General features: G+C 38.3%; 1 protein-coding gene across 1 annotated transcript; it reads right to left on the reverse strand.

Moving 5' to 3' along the window:
• Window positions 1–7,247: 7,247 nt before the first annotated feature.
• LOC139708873 (coenzyme Q-binding protein COQ10 homolog A, mitochondrial-like) lies at window positions 7,248–16,303 on the reverse strand. The gene is made up of 5 exons (XM_071620836.1): window positions 16,008–16,303; window positions 13,398–13,568; window positions 12,064–12,256; window positions 10,378–10,479; window positions 7,248–9,721 (listed from the first exon to the last, which is right to left on the reverse strand). Exons 1-5 carry the CDS (start codon window positions 16,112–16,114, stop codon window positions 9,557–9,559), a joined length of 738 nt encoding a protein of 245 aa, XP_071476937.1. The 5' UTR covers window positions 16,115–16,303; the 3' UTR covers window positions 7,248–9,556.
• Between the last annotated feature and the right edge of the window lie 530 nt (window positions 16,304–16,833).

The raw sequence follows: 16,833 nt of genomic DNA on the forward strand, positions 1-16,833 counted from the left end.
CATACTGTAAAAGCTGTTTATTTTCTCGAGGTATTCAGTTTTTAACAAATTTTAACAGCATGCTAAAACATTGCCACCTGATCTTAATCAGAGTGAATGGACAGGCATTAGTGCTCTTGCAATAGCCTCAGTTGTCAAATTGCGAAAAACGTCTCACGAAAATGTTTGTGTACGAAAATGACAGCTTTTACAGTAACAGATAATGACCGTCTGTGCATGCGATTTCTGTGAAAGGTGTCTATTACTGTTGACATGGATGGTTTCTAGTGATATGGGGGGGGGGGGGCCTCCTCCCCCTCTGCTGAACTAGGTTGAGGGACAAAAAAAAATGTGTGTGTGTGATCTTTTTTCTTCAGAAAACATTTTGAAGAAGAGCATGAAAAGCAAAGGACTGATTGACTTGTCGACTATCTTGTTGTGTAGGACAGAGTTGTCTTTTTGTAGATAATAGATCTTGAGATGGTATCGATGAGTTTTGTTTTATGTTACGTTATAGTCAAACTACCCACCTACAGATGTCAGGAAATGTGGAGTATTATTAAATTAACGTAGAGTTGGTAAGACGTTTTCATTTTTGATTTGTTCTATTTCTATATATTGCAGTAAGAAGTTTGTTGATGTTGTTGTGTTGATCTTCAATTTTGTTTGTACATTGGGTTGGTGATATATATGATTTTATTTTGACTTTTTTTTTTCTTCGTGTCTTCCTTACCGATAATGTGTTTGGGTAGCTGAGCAGAAGAGTGCAGAAGAGCAAGGTTTTTCGTCAATTCCTGTATTCAGTGTTAATTTGTGCTTCTGTTGGGTATTTCTTTGCCTGTGCTCCCATGTTGTGAATGAGACTGAAATGTCACGGGTCTGAACAAGCAGACTATTCTCTTCTTTATGTCTTTGTTTACATTGCTGGGTATGTTCCTCCCTTTTCTGTGTTCTTATTTTCTCATCCCCTTTCTCCCTGTGTACCTGTCCTGTCTGTTTCCAAGTGGCTCAGAAAAACGAGGTGAGCTGAACAAAGTCGCGTGTTACCGATGCGTTGACCGGAAAGCGAAGTGTTACTCAAAAATCTGTGGACCATGCTTGTACATAGGACGGAATGTTTTCCAGAAAATGAAGCAAATGAGGGGGGAAAAAGAAAGAGTATCTTCAAGGATTTTTACCGACAGATGCAGGGTGCAAGTCAGATGATCTGAGATTATGTCTGTCACTTTTGCTATTGATTCGATGATGTTTGAATTTCTCTGTACAAATGATTTTGGAATGTCCTTCCCCCATCTTTTTTACAAGTCTTTATATCTTGCTTCTAGGAGAGATTTTTAGTCACAAATGTTGATTTGTGTTGTCTTTTTTTTTTGGTTTATTTTTACGAAGAAAGTGTGAGAGGGGACAGGATAAGAGACAAGTGCTGCTGTATATATCTAGCCAAGCGTGAACTTTTTCGTTTTCGTTTTTCATGTAGCTATCTAGAATGAGTTGAATTGTCTTTTCAAGGAATTTCTAAGTTGTTTTTTTTTCCCCTCTCTTTGTGATGAATGAATTATCGTCAGTGCATTGCTATTTTCTATGAACACACAGATCATGGAGGCGCAATGTGGTGTTAGTGTTGTCCAGGTATGATTGAAGATAGGTAGAGCTAGGTAGAAAGAAAAAACAAAAATGTGAATTTATGAAGCTGTAGCCTGTATCAAAGACTATTGTCATGCCTCGAAGGGGTGTCTGTAAATTTTAAGATTTTCTATGAGTAGTGAATTAGAGGTGTAGGTAGATACTTTGAGATTTTAAAACAAGAATTGTGTGATTTTTACTTCTTCGTTTTTAAGCAACAAAAAAAAACAAGGTTGATTTAAAGAGATTTCTAAGATTTGCTGGTGATTGATGTGTACAAACTGTAAGAGGGGGAAACAAAACATGCAAAGGCATGTTCAGGGGACGATGTGATGTGTCGGGATTTGATATGCTGAGAATGTCTTTTTGTACCTTTGCCTGAGGGTAGTAGTTAAGTAGCTGGTAGGAACACCATCTCCGTCAAACAAATATGATCTTGCGTTTAGTTTCACGCCGTGGAGCAACTCTTCTCGAATTCTGTTGCGTGACGCCGTCACAGGCGGCTTCACGGCCCAACTTTGTCATAAATCCAAATATTCCATACGAGGAAAAAGAAAAAGAAAAACGACATGAATATGAGGGGATGTGCAAGTTTGAGATGAGTCTATCACTTGAGTGCCACACCCAAACATCCTGTACTTACTCCAAAATAGAATTGAGGTGATGATGGATTGAATTTCTGTGGATACTTGCTCTCAAGGTTAGTGAGATAAAGCGTAACAGGAGTAGTGGTGTCCCCCAAGTTTCTGATGATTTGTGCGCTAATCTTAACACTTTTACGACAGCAACAGTGAAAGAAATATTGATATTGTGTACCACTGGCTAGGCATAGTTATTTCGTCAATCCAGACATTAAACACAACCAGAAACAACTCTGTAGACATTTTTAAAGTGTCAAGGAACGAATACCATGTGTGCGAAGAATAATTATGATACAAAAAAAAAAAGATTAAATTATAGAATTTGTGATAGGTGTGAATGTGTTGTAAAACAAGAACGCAGTTTTTATATCTATATATATATATACGGGTTTTAAAAGAGCAAATGCTTTGAACTCATGGCTTATGGGATGTAAAGTTCTAAACCTGAGTGAAAAAAATAGTGCTAACTGGTGAAACCGAGTGCTTCTATGCCAACTATGAGTGCAGATACAAGGTGACCCATGCAAAAGCTTGCTGTTACCCACCCCCCAAGTCCTTTTCATGGTGTCAGACGTGTGAGTATCCTGTGTCAATTTGCAGCTAAGAAATGGACTTGTCAAAGGTTCCTCAAAGACTAAAACAAAAAACAAAAAAAAAAATATTGAAAGAGTAATAAGACCATAAGTGTAGATTCTAGATCTTATCTTTCTATGGATGGATGAAAAAGCAGTACATTGTTCCGTTGTAGCTCACGTCTTTTTCATTGTTGTTGTTGCAAGTGGCGGTTGATGCGGGGAAAAATGTTATTTTCCTGTTTGCTTTTTCAAGAATTTAAAAATACTTCTGAGAGTTAAGAGTAAGGAAAAAAAAGGAATTAGTAGATATTAACAAGTAAGGAGAGGACTTAGTAAGAAAGGTATGGCCATGGAATTGTGGAGAATTTGTATGCCATGGTCGATACTGGATTAAAAATTTGATCTCTAAGAATGGAAGATGTCGTTTATGGTGATTATTTTCATTCCTTTTGTATGTACTACCAGTCCCTGGGGGTTGCAGATACATACGTGTGTGTGTGTGTGTGTGTGTGTGTGTGTGTGTGTGTATATGTATGTATATATATATATATATATATATATATATATATATATATATATATATATATATATATATATATATAATCAAAATATGAAAGTTCTGCGTCGGTGTGTGGTAAAATACATGTAGTCAAAGTCTTTGATAAAGGTCTTTGACCGAAACATCAGTCCAATTCTTTGGCTCCTGCGGTGTTTATAAGACTGTTTTTACACTCGATATATATATATATATATATATATAAATATATATATATATATATATACATATACATACATATATTATATATATATATATATATATATATATATATATATATATATATATATATATATATATATCAAGTGTAAAAACAGTCTTATAAACACTGCAGGAACCAAAAAATTGGACTGATGTTTCGGTCAAAGACCTTTATCAAAGACTTTGACTACATGTATTTTACCACACACCGACGCAGAACTTTCATATTTTGATTATATATATATATATATATATATATATATATATATATATATATATATATATATATATATATATATATATATACACACACACACATGCTGTTCTTTCATGTGAAATACACTTATCATCACTGTAAGCCTTTCAGCAAGAGTGCACCAACAATGTTTTTCCCATTTCAAAAATTGCCAGTTTTTGTAATTTGTTCCTTGCTTTGTATGGCAAAGTTCACATAAGCCAAATCTGGCATTGACTCAAAAAAAAAAAAAAAAAAGGTCCATAAACATTATATTGGTGTATGCAGACAAAACAATGACAAAGAAAGAAAAAGCAGTCATTAATTACTTTGCAGTTACCACACATAATTTATTTTTTCTCAAATATGTAATAACTAAATAGTTTGATATATCTCTCTGTGCTCATTTATGTACACCATGCTGACTACGTGAATTAAAATATGCAGGCGGAAACCGACACTTGGCTATAACTGCTCTCGGTAGGGTAGAAAGTAAAGCTAATCCAACAGCAGCATATATGGGTAAAAGCCTTTTCATCAGAGACAATTTCCATTTTCTCTCTTCGTTCTTTCTCCTCTAGTCCTTTAAAAAACAACAACAACAAAATGCTGACCAGTGCTACATGTAAATGCGTAAGTGATTCTCTGCCAGCATAGAGCATGACTTCACATACATGTACCAGATGTAAAAACAATTCATGGTCATCAGTGTCATTCAAAAATTGCCATCATGCTCAGTTTTACAGAGTTGAATGAATAAAGTAATTTCCTAATACTAGTACCACCCCCTCCCCAAATAAAAGCCATCCCCCCAAAGTAGAAATATGCATTTTGTGTTTTTGTTGAAGAAATAATCAGAGGCATAGAATTTCCTCAACTACTTGTACGAGAGTCACACTCATGAATTTTATATTCACTGCAGTCCCAGATATTCAGTTTGCTGATGGGTTTTGCAATGATATCTGTAAAACAACACACCACTTGGTCAGTACCACAATACAGCATTAAAAATGAGACTGGCAGGGTGGTATAATGGATTTAAACTAGAATTAGGCAAGACAGGAACATCACAAAGTGAGGTCTGGAAAAAAGAAAGTGAAAAAAAAAAAATTGATACAACCATGATGCCTCGTCTGGACAATGTAATCATCCCTCCTACTAAGCATGTTTATTTTCACTGCCCAATATGAAAGCGTGCAAGATTGGCAAGATTAAGTGAGCAACCAAAGCCACAATGTACTGTTCATCAGACACATCTGTGAGGGGGGGGGGGGGGGGGGGGGGATCAAGGATTACAAATTCAGCATGCAATACTGAAAGAAAACAAGAGAATAATATATCTACTTGACTCTCACTGTCTGGCAGCTGATAGTGTATTGGATGAGGCATTTCAATGTCATTTTCCTCGAGGTTTTGGGACTTTCTTTTTTTTTCTTCTTCTTCTTCTTCTTCTTAAATTCCTTTCCAGAGTCCCAGATAAACTTGATGAACATTTTGTAGCAAAGATGCCAATCATACACATTTGTATTAAATGTCATCTGGTTCTTGCATATGAATGCTTCTTGACATGCTTTCTATCACCTAAAAAGTCTTCTACAAGCGTACTGCACTTCAGAAGGTATAAACAGATATAATGTTAATGTGAGGACAGATGCTCTTGTCTTGCCTAGCCAGAAACATTATCAGAAACTTCAAACCACACGTTGCTCACTGACTGGGAAATACCACCCAAACGTAACAAGTACTGGGCAAACAAAATACGCAAAGTTCCCCCATTCATGCGATCTATCAAAATTAACCCAACTTCTGCTGTGATAATGCCATATCATCCCATTCAGTTTCCAACTGGGTACATAAGGCAGACATGAGAATTTGTCCTGTACACAGAAATGGCCTCCCACATTTCAGTATCGGCCCCATTCTACCTCCTGTAATGGAAATCTCTTTGTACTGATGGACGATGTCGTGCCTGATATGATCCCTTTCGTAGGAACCGACTATTCAGCACTGAACACGGGTTTCATGTTGTTTCCACACACTATCCAAACAACGTGGCATGCGTCACAGACGTCCATGCTTGAGCACTGTCACAAGATAAATATCAAACATTGCCAATTCAAATTTTCCACGATTCATAAAAATGCACCACTACATGCTGTACATGCACAGTCATTATGCATTACAGCCAAAGAAATAAAATGAGCAAAATTAGAATATAGAATAAGAAGACCTCAGGAGTACTGCAGCACATCATTTACAAAACGGCAAATCTACAAGTCATGAATTGCCATTTGTTGCTGTTGTTGTTGTTTTTTTCTCAGTGAATTCACTATTAAATGCAAACAGGTGTACCTCATAACTGATGTGGCATGCTCATTTTCTTTGCCTTTTAATAGTTGTCAAATATTGACAGTAACTGTCAGCTATCAAAGTTCATTCTATGAACTACATAAACACATTTTATATCACTGTATATAATAATAAAGAGAAAGCTTCAATGCATATGACTTATCTAGGATATTTAAACCTATTGCTACAGATAATCATTGATCAAAAGACAGACTGACAATATCTTCCAATTGCCTGCAGCAGCTACAACAATGAACACTCAACCTCGCCCGAGCCAATAATGTGGCTAAGTTCAAGAAAAATGCCATCCCAGATGGACACAAATGTTTGTAATTTCTATTGTGCAAGTCAAAATAGTTTCTGCAGTCTCTTTGGAGTTGACTTAGGCAAGGTTGACTGTATTTGAAGAGTGAAATATACTCTCTTATACATTTTTTTTCTTCTCTGATATATATGAGTTCTGCAGAACTAGACTATGACACACAAAAAGGTAACTCAAACCAACTACAATTGTATGCAATGACTTCCCAAGGTCCATGGATTCAGGATACTTGTAAATGGCGAACGTTATCACGGAGAAATTGACTTGTGATGTGACCTACAGTGTAGCATGTTGTCAAATCTTGGGCACTGTCCAGTAAAATACACTTCGCCCCCACTTTCACAACAGAATTAAACTGAGGTGTGATATCACGGCTACCTAAGCCTGAGTCAATTATTTTGTGCATAAGTTGGTCCTGTCACACAGAAATGTTGGTTAGCTGCTCAAGCAGGGCTCTTAAGTCTGTAATGAGATACACTGTACATAATGGAAATTACAATGTATGGGGCAAACAATTCTATCTAATATTTGATATTTTGGTGATTAATTAAGTCATTTACAGATTGGATTTCAATGCATTATCAAATTCAGAAACGAATCTCATTATTTCAGGGCAGGCATCTAGTAAAGGTACAGTAAATATGATGCACATAAATACAAATGTTGTTGACAAACTTCTGAAGGAAGTGGCATTAGTAGCCCTGGCATGACATTCAATCCTCTCCCTTTACAGAGAGAGATCGGACATAAAGTGACCATGCTCCAATAGCCTCTACCCTCATCTCAAAAGCCTCCCAGATCAGATTTCAAGAGCAATAAGAGGGACATACCCTCAACACTCCGGACAAACTACGGGCAGACAAGAGACCCCTGCCAAACAGCGACAAATGTTTTATGCCAGGGCACGGAGGAGACAACATGACGAGAGTGTTTCTTCTCAAATTTCACGAGGATGCCCTCTGAAAAGGCTCACATTTCTGGTCTGTACATGGTACATTTCTTTCTCTCCCTCTTCTCTTTTTTTTTCTCTTTCAAAAGTATCTCTGGTTTTATGGGTCTTTTTTTTCCATAAGGACTAGTATTCTCTGGAGGAAACTTTTTGTCAGAATGGAATATTCTAAACATCATACATGTATATTAAACCTTACTCGTTGCTGTAGAAGGAAAAAATGGGTTCTCTGAATTTCCTAGCTTTTCTTACAATCCTTGATGCAATATTCAGATATAAAGTCATACCAGAAATCAATCAATTCTCCTTCAGCATTCAATTGTGTGATGATGCAGACTTTGCTCCGTAACAAGCTCACTTAATACGCAACAGAGCTTTTTTAATGAGATTCAGATAACTTGTGTTTGCCGATAGCCGCTGCAGTGTCCAATAAGTAAGAGCTGTTATCCACTGTACAGAAATACCAGTAATTAACTCGAGTGTAAAATGATAGCTACACATATGAAATTAAGCATCCTCGGTGCTTTTTGTTTTGCCGCACAACAGATATTTAAGAAATATTTGATGTACACAAAATTAACTTCAGCTGTGCAGACAGTAAATATTGACGCATTGATTAACTTTCATATATCAAAGATTTGTGTAGGAAAATATCTTTTACAAAGACTGGGATCCAAATTTCTTTTCCTAGATATACTATATAGATGATACGAGCATAAACACATTTGCAGATGGCACTCGGCAGAAGAATACCTTTTTGAATTGCAAATCAAACATGTTGGCATTAAATGGCTGAACATTTTTGCCACAGAAAATCTCCTTTTAGCTTGAATATCATCACTGAGCACTCTCTTAACCCAAGACTTGCTTTGAGAAACCTGCATTACAAGTTTGAAAAGTCCCTACTTCAATATGATAGTCATAAGAAAAAAAAGACAAAAAACCGAGCTTGCTCAAGTGGACCTCGCATAAATCAAATACTCGCCTAAGTCAAAGGTCTTTTCCAGAACCCTTCTCTTTATATTCTATTGAGTTTTATCCCTCATAAGTCAAATTTTCTCATTAAAATCAAAGCTATTTCTTCAGTCCAAATAGATTCAACTTAGGCGAGATTGACTGTCGGTAAGTAAAGTCCCATCTCTTATTTACACAAACAGAAAAGAAAATAGAATAACATGGCCAGTGCCACAGTCCTATATGAAGGCAATTTTAAGATCAATACCTAGTGTAGTTGCCCTTATATTCTTTTGTTTTAAAAAGATAATAATTCATGGCTGCTTGAATGAAATCAGAATTGTTCCAACGACAAACAAACAAACAAAGACTGATTGTTTTAAAATACATAGATACTTGTTCGCTTTACAGTGAGTGAACAAGCCATCGCACCTGCCTGCAACATAGTCTATGCATTTATAGTGCTTAGAATTCAGTTTATGTTTGGCAACTGCACGAGCTTTCTGGTCCTGAGCAAAACTACTGTTATAAAGACATGCATAGAATTTGAATATGACAGTTAACCAGTCTATTCAACATGAGTTCCTGTGTCGTTTCATGGCCAAAACTTTCCCCGAAACCTCAGACATCTTCACAAGGAGGGATCTGACTGTTACACAATTTTCATTTCTTTCAAGGTTTCTGCATCAATGACTACACCAAAGCAGTTCTCTTATCCTTGAACTTCTCTTTCCTTTTATTAACGTTGTTGCCTTGAGTTTCGTACAACAAATGACACCACTGCAACATGATTTGAAACCACCGCCTCATCAACGGGACAGAAACACCAACATTTACTCAGAACCTTTTACAAAGGTAAAACGAAATGTACACCTTGCTTCTTCTTGTATAGAGCACATAATTACAACACAAAAGAATGGTCACAGAAGGCAAATTTTGCTGGGCAAAACCCACACTCAGAGAGTTAAACATGAAAGAAGACATGTTCGCAAGTCAAGAATTTGAGATATCCGAATAATGGACAAATTGAGGTGAAAGGAAAATATAGCTCACAGCGAGACTGTAGAAGATCATATCCGACTCAGATCTGCCGACTGTGACCACTCCTTGACCAGTTAATACTATATAAACATCACAATGAAACACAACGACTAGACAGGGATGAGCGGTCATCAAGAGGAGGTGGTGTGGAGCATGGCCGACCGCGATATCCTCGCCTGAGGTCCGTAGAGTTTCTCGGCGCGCTGCTCAAACGCCTTCACCATCTTCTTCACGACTTCGTCGAAGAAGATGTGTGAGAGATGTGAGTGCAGCATAGATCGAAATTCAAATGATACCTGTAAGTCAAAATGACAACACATATGAAAATTGTGAGAAGGCAAAAGAACTCATGCCATTTAAAACAACTGTCAAAGACAAGGAACAACATGAACGTATTCTTCAATGCATCAATTGTGGAAAATGCTGTCAAAACTAGATCCTTACAAAAGAATTTATCCTTAGTTTCAAAGCTTCAAATCACAGCTATTTTGTATTTAAGTGAGATGACAGAATCAAACTTTTTAACCCGTTGAGGACAGGCTGATTTTGCTACAACACACATTTCCCACAGACACTTGCCCAAGTACTCTGTACACTTGGGAATTATCCTCAATGGGTTAAAGTCATTCTGGTATGCAAAAGAGCTATGATTAGCATGACACTACAAACATGACAAAGAAATGCTCAAATAGGCATGACGTTACAGGATCAAAGAAACATATAATCATCAGTTATCCTCACATACAGTTTAAACGAACCCTACTCATACTATAAAAAGGAAGAATTGACTTTTTCATCAACTCAAAATGAATTAACTAGTACCAAAGCAAAGGAGATGATTTGTTCTTTTGTCCTAAGATGAGCAGGTCAAACAGAGATGAGAACATCGCATTTTGCTAGAGACACTTATATAGATCTAAAGCGCTTCTGGAATAATTGGGAGGGTACTTACAGAAAAGTCCACTGTGCAGGTATCTGGCTTGCCCTTCAGTCCTGGACCAAACCTCCAGGAAGTGACGAGATGGTTGAACAACCGTCCATCGGTGCACACCGCCTGTTTGATTGGAAAAGCAGACAAGAAACGCATGGTACCTCCTGACATTTGGGTAAATGATATCACAATATCAAAATGAGGGACTCTTAAATGTGAATGTTTTCAGAGTGGACTTCTACGCGATGATACCATTTTAACCAACTGCCATGCTCCACATTCTGTAGCATGTCCGATGCCAGAATATGCATCTTCAGAGCATTTCACATTCATCTTGAATGACATTATCAGGGAGGTGGGGGAATGGTCTGGGGGGTGAAATCATGTTATGTGGGTAATTTCAGTTCAGTACTTGTGCTAGTATTAGTGCTATCTTCCAAGCAAATGCATTTAAATTGAGTTCCAACACCGACAGTCTGTTTAATGCAAGCAGTGACGATCACAATTATCGGTCCCAACGACTAGTCTTATCTCAACACCCAGTGTTATCTTCATACCACACCATGAAGTTCGCGGATCATGCTGGAACTGCGCAACAAAAAAGCAATGGCTCTTGGTTTAAGTCAAATATTAAAAGATATAGTAATGACTGCTTAGTTTTACATACATAATAGGGAAGATGAATTAAAATGCCTCAAATTTTATTCCTTCACAACGATCTAAATTTTGTTCCAGGCTCAGATTTACACATATGTACAAGTATGTAGCCACGACGAGAGTGTTTGTGTACATTCTGCGGGCGGCTGACTTCACGTTCAGTTTTATAGCAAGTTCTAGTGCTGAGATTGCACCAACACTAGCACTAACACCGAACTTGAAATCACCTATTGTGAACCAAGAATTGAAATGGGCTCAAACTAATCTGCTGTCTTACTGATATCCTGGTCTAATTGAAGGGGGACTCTGCCAAATGGTAATGAAAGAGCTGGGCATGATGCTACGAGAAGTGCAAAGGTACAAAGAGAGCAAACAAATTCATACAGGTTTTGTCTTAATCTATTTAAAAAAAAGAAAGAAATGAGAGTAAATTCAGCCCCCACGATTAAAAAAAAAAATCACAGCTCAAACTAGTTACTCTTACTTATTACAAAAATCTTAGAAAAGAATGTTTTCTGACAACAAGTGTTTATGCAAGGAATTCTGTACAATAGCACACTTTTGAGGGTCTTTTCATGCACATAGTATACAGGAGAATTTCCACAAAATTGATCACACAACTCCATCCAGAGAGTCTCAAATACAATACGCAAAAGTAAGTTACTGCTGCAAACTGTATTTCAAGGAATAATTTTCCTGGTATCGCATCGCAATTTGCTATGCATCTTCACACCATTGCTACATAAGCAAACTTTTGTGCAGCAGTTTTTTCCATAGAAGTGTACAGGACATGGCCGGCAGAACCGGGGGAGCTGAGGACCTTTTTTTATTCATTTATTTTTTGCTTGTTAGCTCATCAAAGCTGGAAGTGCCCCCCCCCCCCCCCCCCCACACCCCCACTTTTGAAAACGCTCCGCCGGCCCTGCAGGATACCATATGAAATGTTGCTAATCAGCTGAAATTGCTAATCAAATTTGAGTTGGAAAATTATTCTCTGTATTTGATGCCAAAGACTCAAAACATTATACAGCCTTTCCACAAAGCTCTTACCTTGACCATGTGAGGTTTGGCCACCGTCACTGTTGACATGTATCTCTCCAGCAGGGGATGAAAGCCAATCTCTAGCTGTGCCTTGAAATGGCCTGGCTTTCGGGCAATGATTGTCGACTTGTTGCACCACGGGACAAACTCCTTATAGTCTTCTACATTGGCCACTACTTCATACATGTCTGCCATTGAGTATCTGAATGGAGAGGGCAGGAAAAAATAAGACAAAACAAATATGATTACACAAAATCCACAGATTAAATTGCGATCACACTCTGGCGGAAATTCGGAAAGTCGGAAATAACATATGTGTTTGTACATCAGAGATTGTATTTCACGCAAATATAATGGTAGACGTTTCATCAAACTCAATACACAATGTGATCAGGCCATGGAATGAATTACAGACATCCAGAACATGGTGTGTGATTACCTTTCAAAGAGTTCTAAGCTACCCAGCATTTTACATCATACACAGGTCTCTGTATAAAAACATTTCACACATCCTTGTAAGGTATACAGGCTTCATATACATCAGTTATCCCAACTGCATGGCATGTTTTTTTACCAGATTCGTAAAGAATGAAAACATCTCTTCTTTATGGTGTTGGCTGTGATGGAAATCATGGAAATCTGTATATTCAGGCTTCACTGCTGCAATCTCTCAGAAATGCCCTTGAACCTACATTGTATGTATGCCAGTAAGTGAAATCTGTGTATGATGAATAGACAATACATACAGAATTAAGTGGCTGAGTCAAGATCAAAATTGTGATGAGAATAAGCACAAATTCAACATCAAATGCACTTTCCATGCAACTGAATAGGGTACCACAGTGATGTGTCTTTTGTTATAGCTTGGGTTAACACCAAATGCACCCATAAAAACTCCGGCCAAGTGAGATTGTTTAGAACCAGGTGCCATGGCAATAAATCGCTATGACAGCACACTTTGGTAGTCCCATCATGATAACAGCACAACGACACAGTGCGTATAGTGCATGATCTTCAAGCATGAAGCTCCACTTAACGGACAAAGAAAAAGAAGACACACATGTAGACAAGAACAATACTGCAGCGCCAAGGACTATAGCCAGAAAGGCATATGTACAAATGTAGTGTAGACAGTCATACTGACTCAACATTCTCTGACCATGTGGATCACTAGCCCAGGGGCTAGTTTGCATCACTGTAAACTAACCCCTGAGCTAATTTGTATCACTGTAATCTAGTTCCTGGGACTAGTGAACCACATCACAAATACAACCTGGACACACATTTTTTTTTTTTTTTTTTTTTTTTTTTGGGGGGGGGGGGGGGCAGTGATCTTGACTCACCCTATAATCTTCCTCTCTGAGTACTCCTTCCTCTTGCCAAAGTTCAGGGGAGACTGTATGGAGATAAACGTTCTTGCTGGCACGAGGTAGGAAGGCATGCGCGAGTCTCTACTTGACGATGATTGTAGGTTGGCTAGTCGTGAGCTCAAGACACAGGAGCAGCATATATGCCTGGGTGGACGAGTGACATGAAATGAGAAAGAAATAAAGAGGGATAGAAAATAAGAATTACTTAGAAAAAATTCGACCATAACAAAACGTCAGCTGCACATTTCTTGAATTCTTTTACATTACCATAACATGATTTAACAATGGTTTTACTTTAAATTGCAATTACGGTAGCTTCACTATGTATAGTTAAATTGTGAGTGTCTTTTTTTTTCAAAATTTGAATTCAGTAAAAAGTAAAAAGTAACAAAAATTGGCTGAATATCTTGTTTTTGGCAACAGACTGCACGAGATCATCTACATTGTAAGACACAACTATATATTAGGTAATGGACATCTTCACAACTGGAAGTGGAATGAAATATAACTCATAATTGTAAATGAAAATATTGACATCATAGAAGTAAACTAAAGGCCAAGACGTATTGCATATATATCACAATACATGTACATGTTTGTGTCCAAAACACAGAATATTGCTAGTGTCAGTATGAACCCAGTTCTAGTTTTTCTACTGCAGGGCCTGTTGCACGAAGAGATCTAACAATCTAACAATCATACATTTTGTACCTGTAAGTCAGAATATAAAATACAGGGGCGGATCCAAGAATTCTGGAAAGGGAGACGAAAAAAAAAAAGAGTAAATAAAGGGGGATTCTTTTTTCTTTTTATTCCTTTTATTTTAGCAAAAAATAAAGGGGGTACGAGTACGTGTCCGGTGCACCCCCCTGGATCCGCCACTGCTACAGAGCTCTGCAAATCTGGAAGCTATATGTAGACGTAGAGTAGTCACTACTGTATTGTCTGGACTTCTACAGTATCACAGACAACACTTGACAAGATATGTGTACGGACTGATCTTTTTAATTTCAGTCTGGTGTGATGCTGTGTACATCACATGTGCCATACATTTTGATACATTGTACACTTGTCATGATTTGGGTAAACTTAGCCCATCCAGATGCTGTGCTTTGCACAGCATTTTTGTACAGTGACAGGGCTGTGTACAACTGTACATACATTGTAGTAATAGGGTAAACTCATCTTAGCAGGTAAACTCGGCCACTAGCGCACTCATTACAAGTGGCCGAGTTAACCAAATAGGCCAAGTTTACCCAATACTACCGGGGTATGTGGGTGTCTAGGGTAGGGTGAGGCCCTGCGAGAGACTGGGGACTGAGTGAAAGTGGTGACGGCAATCTGAGAGATCGCTTTAAACCATTGTAGTATCTACGTCTTCTAATGGTCTTTGATTATAGGTTAAAAATATATCGTGAAAAATTACCCTTCTCATTCACTTCGCACAGTTGCGTGTCACACCACCTCCATTCACTTTACATGCACGTGCATGCGCACACTGAATAAGTGCAGTACACTGTAGTTTTTCACGATAAATTTAATGCCTAATAATAAATACAAGAGAAACTTGCATGTAAACTTTATTAGATAATCACCCCAATAAGCTAAATCTAACGGCATACATGCGATGTCAAACGACCCATGCGAATGCTGAAATGCGAGCAATTACTGGCGTGAGTGTCGCCAGGCGCGGCGGCGCGGCAATGCTTGAGTGCAGACGTGGCGACTGAGTACACTCAGTCGCCACATCTGCACTCATGCACTCAAGCACTCACGCCAGTAATCGCTCGCATTTCAGCATTCGCATGGGTCGTTTGACATCGCATTTAAATCCATGATTTTAGATATGATGCCTCGAACCGATTTTGCTCAAATTTCGTGAGTAACTAGGAAACTTGTGAAGCTTTATGGACATAATCAAGCGATTGCCGCAGTCCTTTCATTTTCGCGTTGCATTGCAAAAAAAGCGTGGAGACTCCTTATAAGGGGTGCCCCGGGGGTTACTTCTAAGGGGGACGGGGTTACTTATAAGGGGGACGGGTTACTTATAAGGAGGGGCCCCCCTTGTGAGTGGGTTTCCCGAACTGATTTACCATTGTCAGAACGATTCTAGTGTAGTACATATTGTAACTGTTAGTAGGCCTATGCCCAATTTGTCATTGTCAAAAACGTCATGACATCATGATCGTCGAGTCGCCGACTCATTTTATAACGTACAATTGTACGTCGTAGCTCGTAGATCCTATATTTTCCTACTTCGGCCCTAACCCCCAATTTGTGTAACTGTTGTTAGGTGGGCAATTGACCGAAAGATCGGTCTGTATCTGTCCGTCGGGGAATGTTCCGCGGAGACTGCGTCTGGCTTCACGGATCCCCTCCGTATACGGAGGACAGCGCCGTTAATGGCAAAATATAAAAAGAGTCCTTCGGACAGACGGATCTTTCTGTCTAGGTGGGCAATTGCCGTTTAGGTTGTCTGTCAACGCCAATGTCACCAGTTCAGATGGGTTACAGTAAATCTACGCTACGTATACTCTCTTGTTAGCTGTTTGGGTTGAGAAAGAAAGAAACCCACTCACTCACCTCAAGTTGGCAGCGGATCTACAGGCAAAGATGTTTCTAGTTTCAGCGATCCATATTCTGAGAGACTGCTGTGACAGTCGCGACAAAGTCCTCGTCGTTAGCGCCATTTCCTACAGCTTTGCCGCCTTGTCGAACTTTTGATGTACCAAATCCACAATTTGACAATACGTTCATGAGCTTTTCAGTGGCTATAGCATGATAAGTAGGTCAAAGCACCGGCGTTTTATTAGTCATACTACGTCAATTCTACCGCTCTTGTCCCATTCGCCGGTACTGTATTGTACAGTTTGGGAACACAGCAGTTACGTTATCGCAATACACTCACACTTACGCGTTACTCAAGAAACGTAGTACATATTTTAAGTAGTTAGTCTTTCTAGAAAACCCAAGAGTCACAACCCCGTGTATTGTACTTCAGTACAACTTCAGTCGGGTACACGGATGAATATCAATTGAGAGGAATCTTATTAGAATATCAGAAATTTTTCCATCCAGCAGAAATTACAAAGGTATATCTTATGAAATCAAGAAATGTAATGCTAGGGAGCGCCACGAGGGAGGTTAAGGGTCTGGAAAATAACGTCTATCTCAGTACGCATAGTGAGGGACCTAGCTCATATGTATACTATGAATAAAAGTTACCTTACCTTGCACAGCCACCGATTTGGTGACGCAATGTTGTCCAAATAGTGTTTTAATCTACAATATTTTGATCTTTCCCAAATACTTACAAACTTAAAATATAAATATTTGCTAACTTTCTTTGGTATTCATATTTTATTACAGTTTAACAATACAATTTATTAATTATAAAGTGTGGAATAAT

Source organism: Diadema antillarum, unplaced genomic scaffold (assembly GCF_040938485.1).
Source record: "Diadema antillarum isolate AM-2024a unplaced genomic scaffold, OU_Dant_1.0 seq00001379_RagTag, whole genome shotgun sequence".
Lineage (NCBI taxonomy): Eukaryota > Metazoa > Echinodermata > Echinoidea > Diadematoida > Diadematidae > Diadema > Diadema antillarum.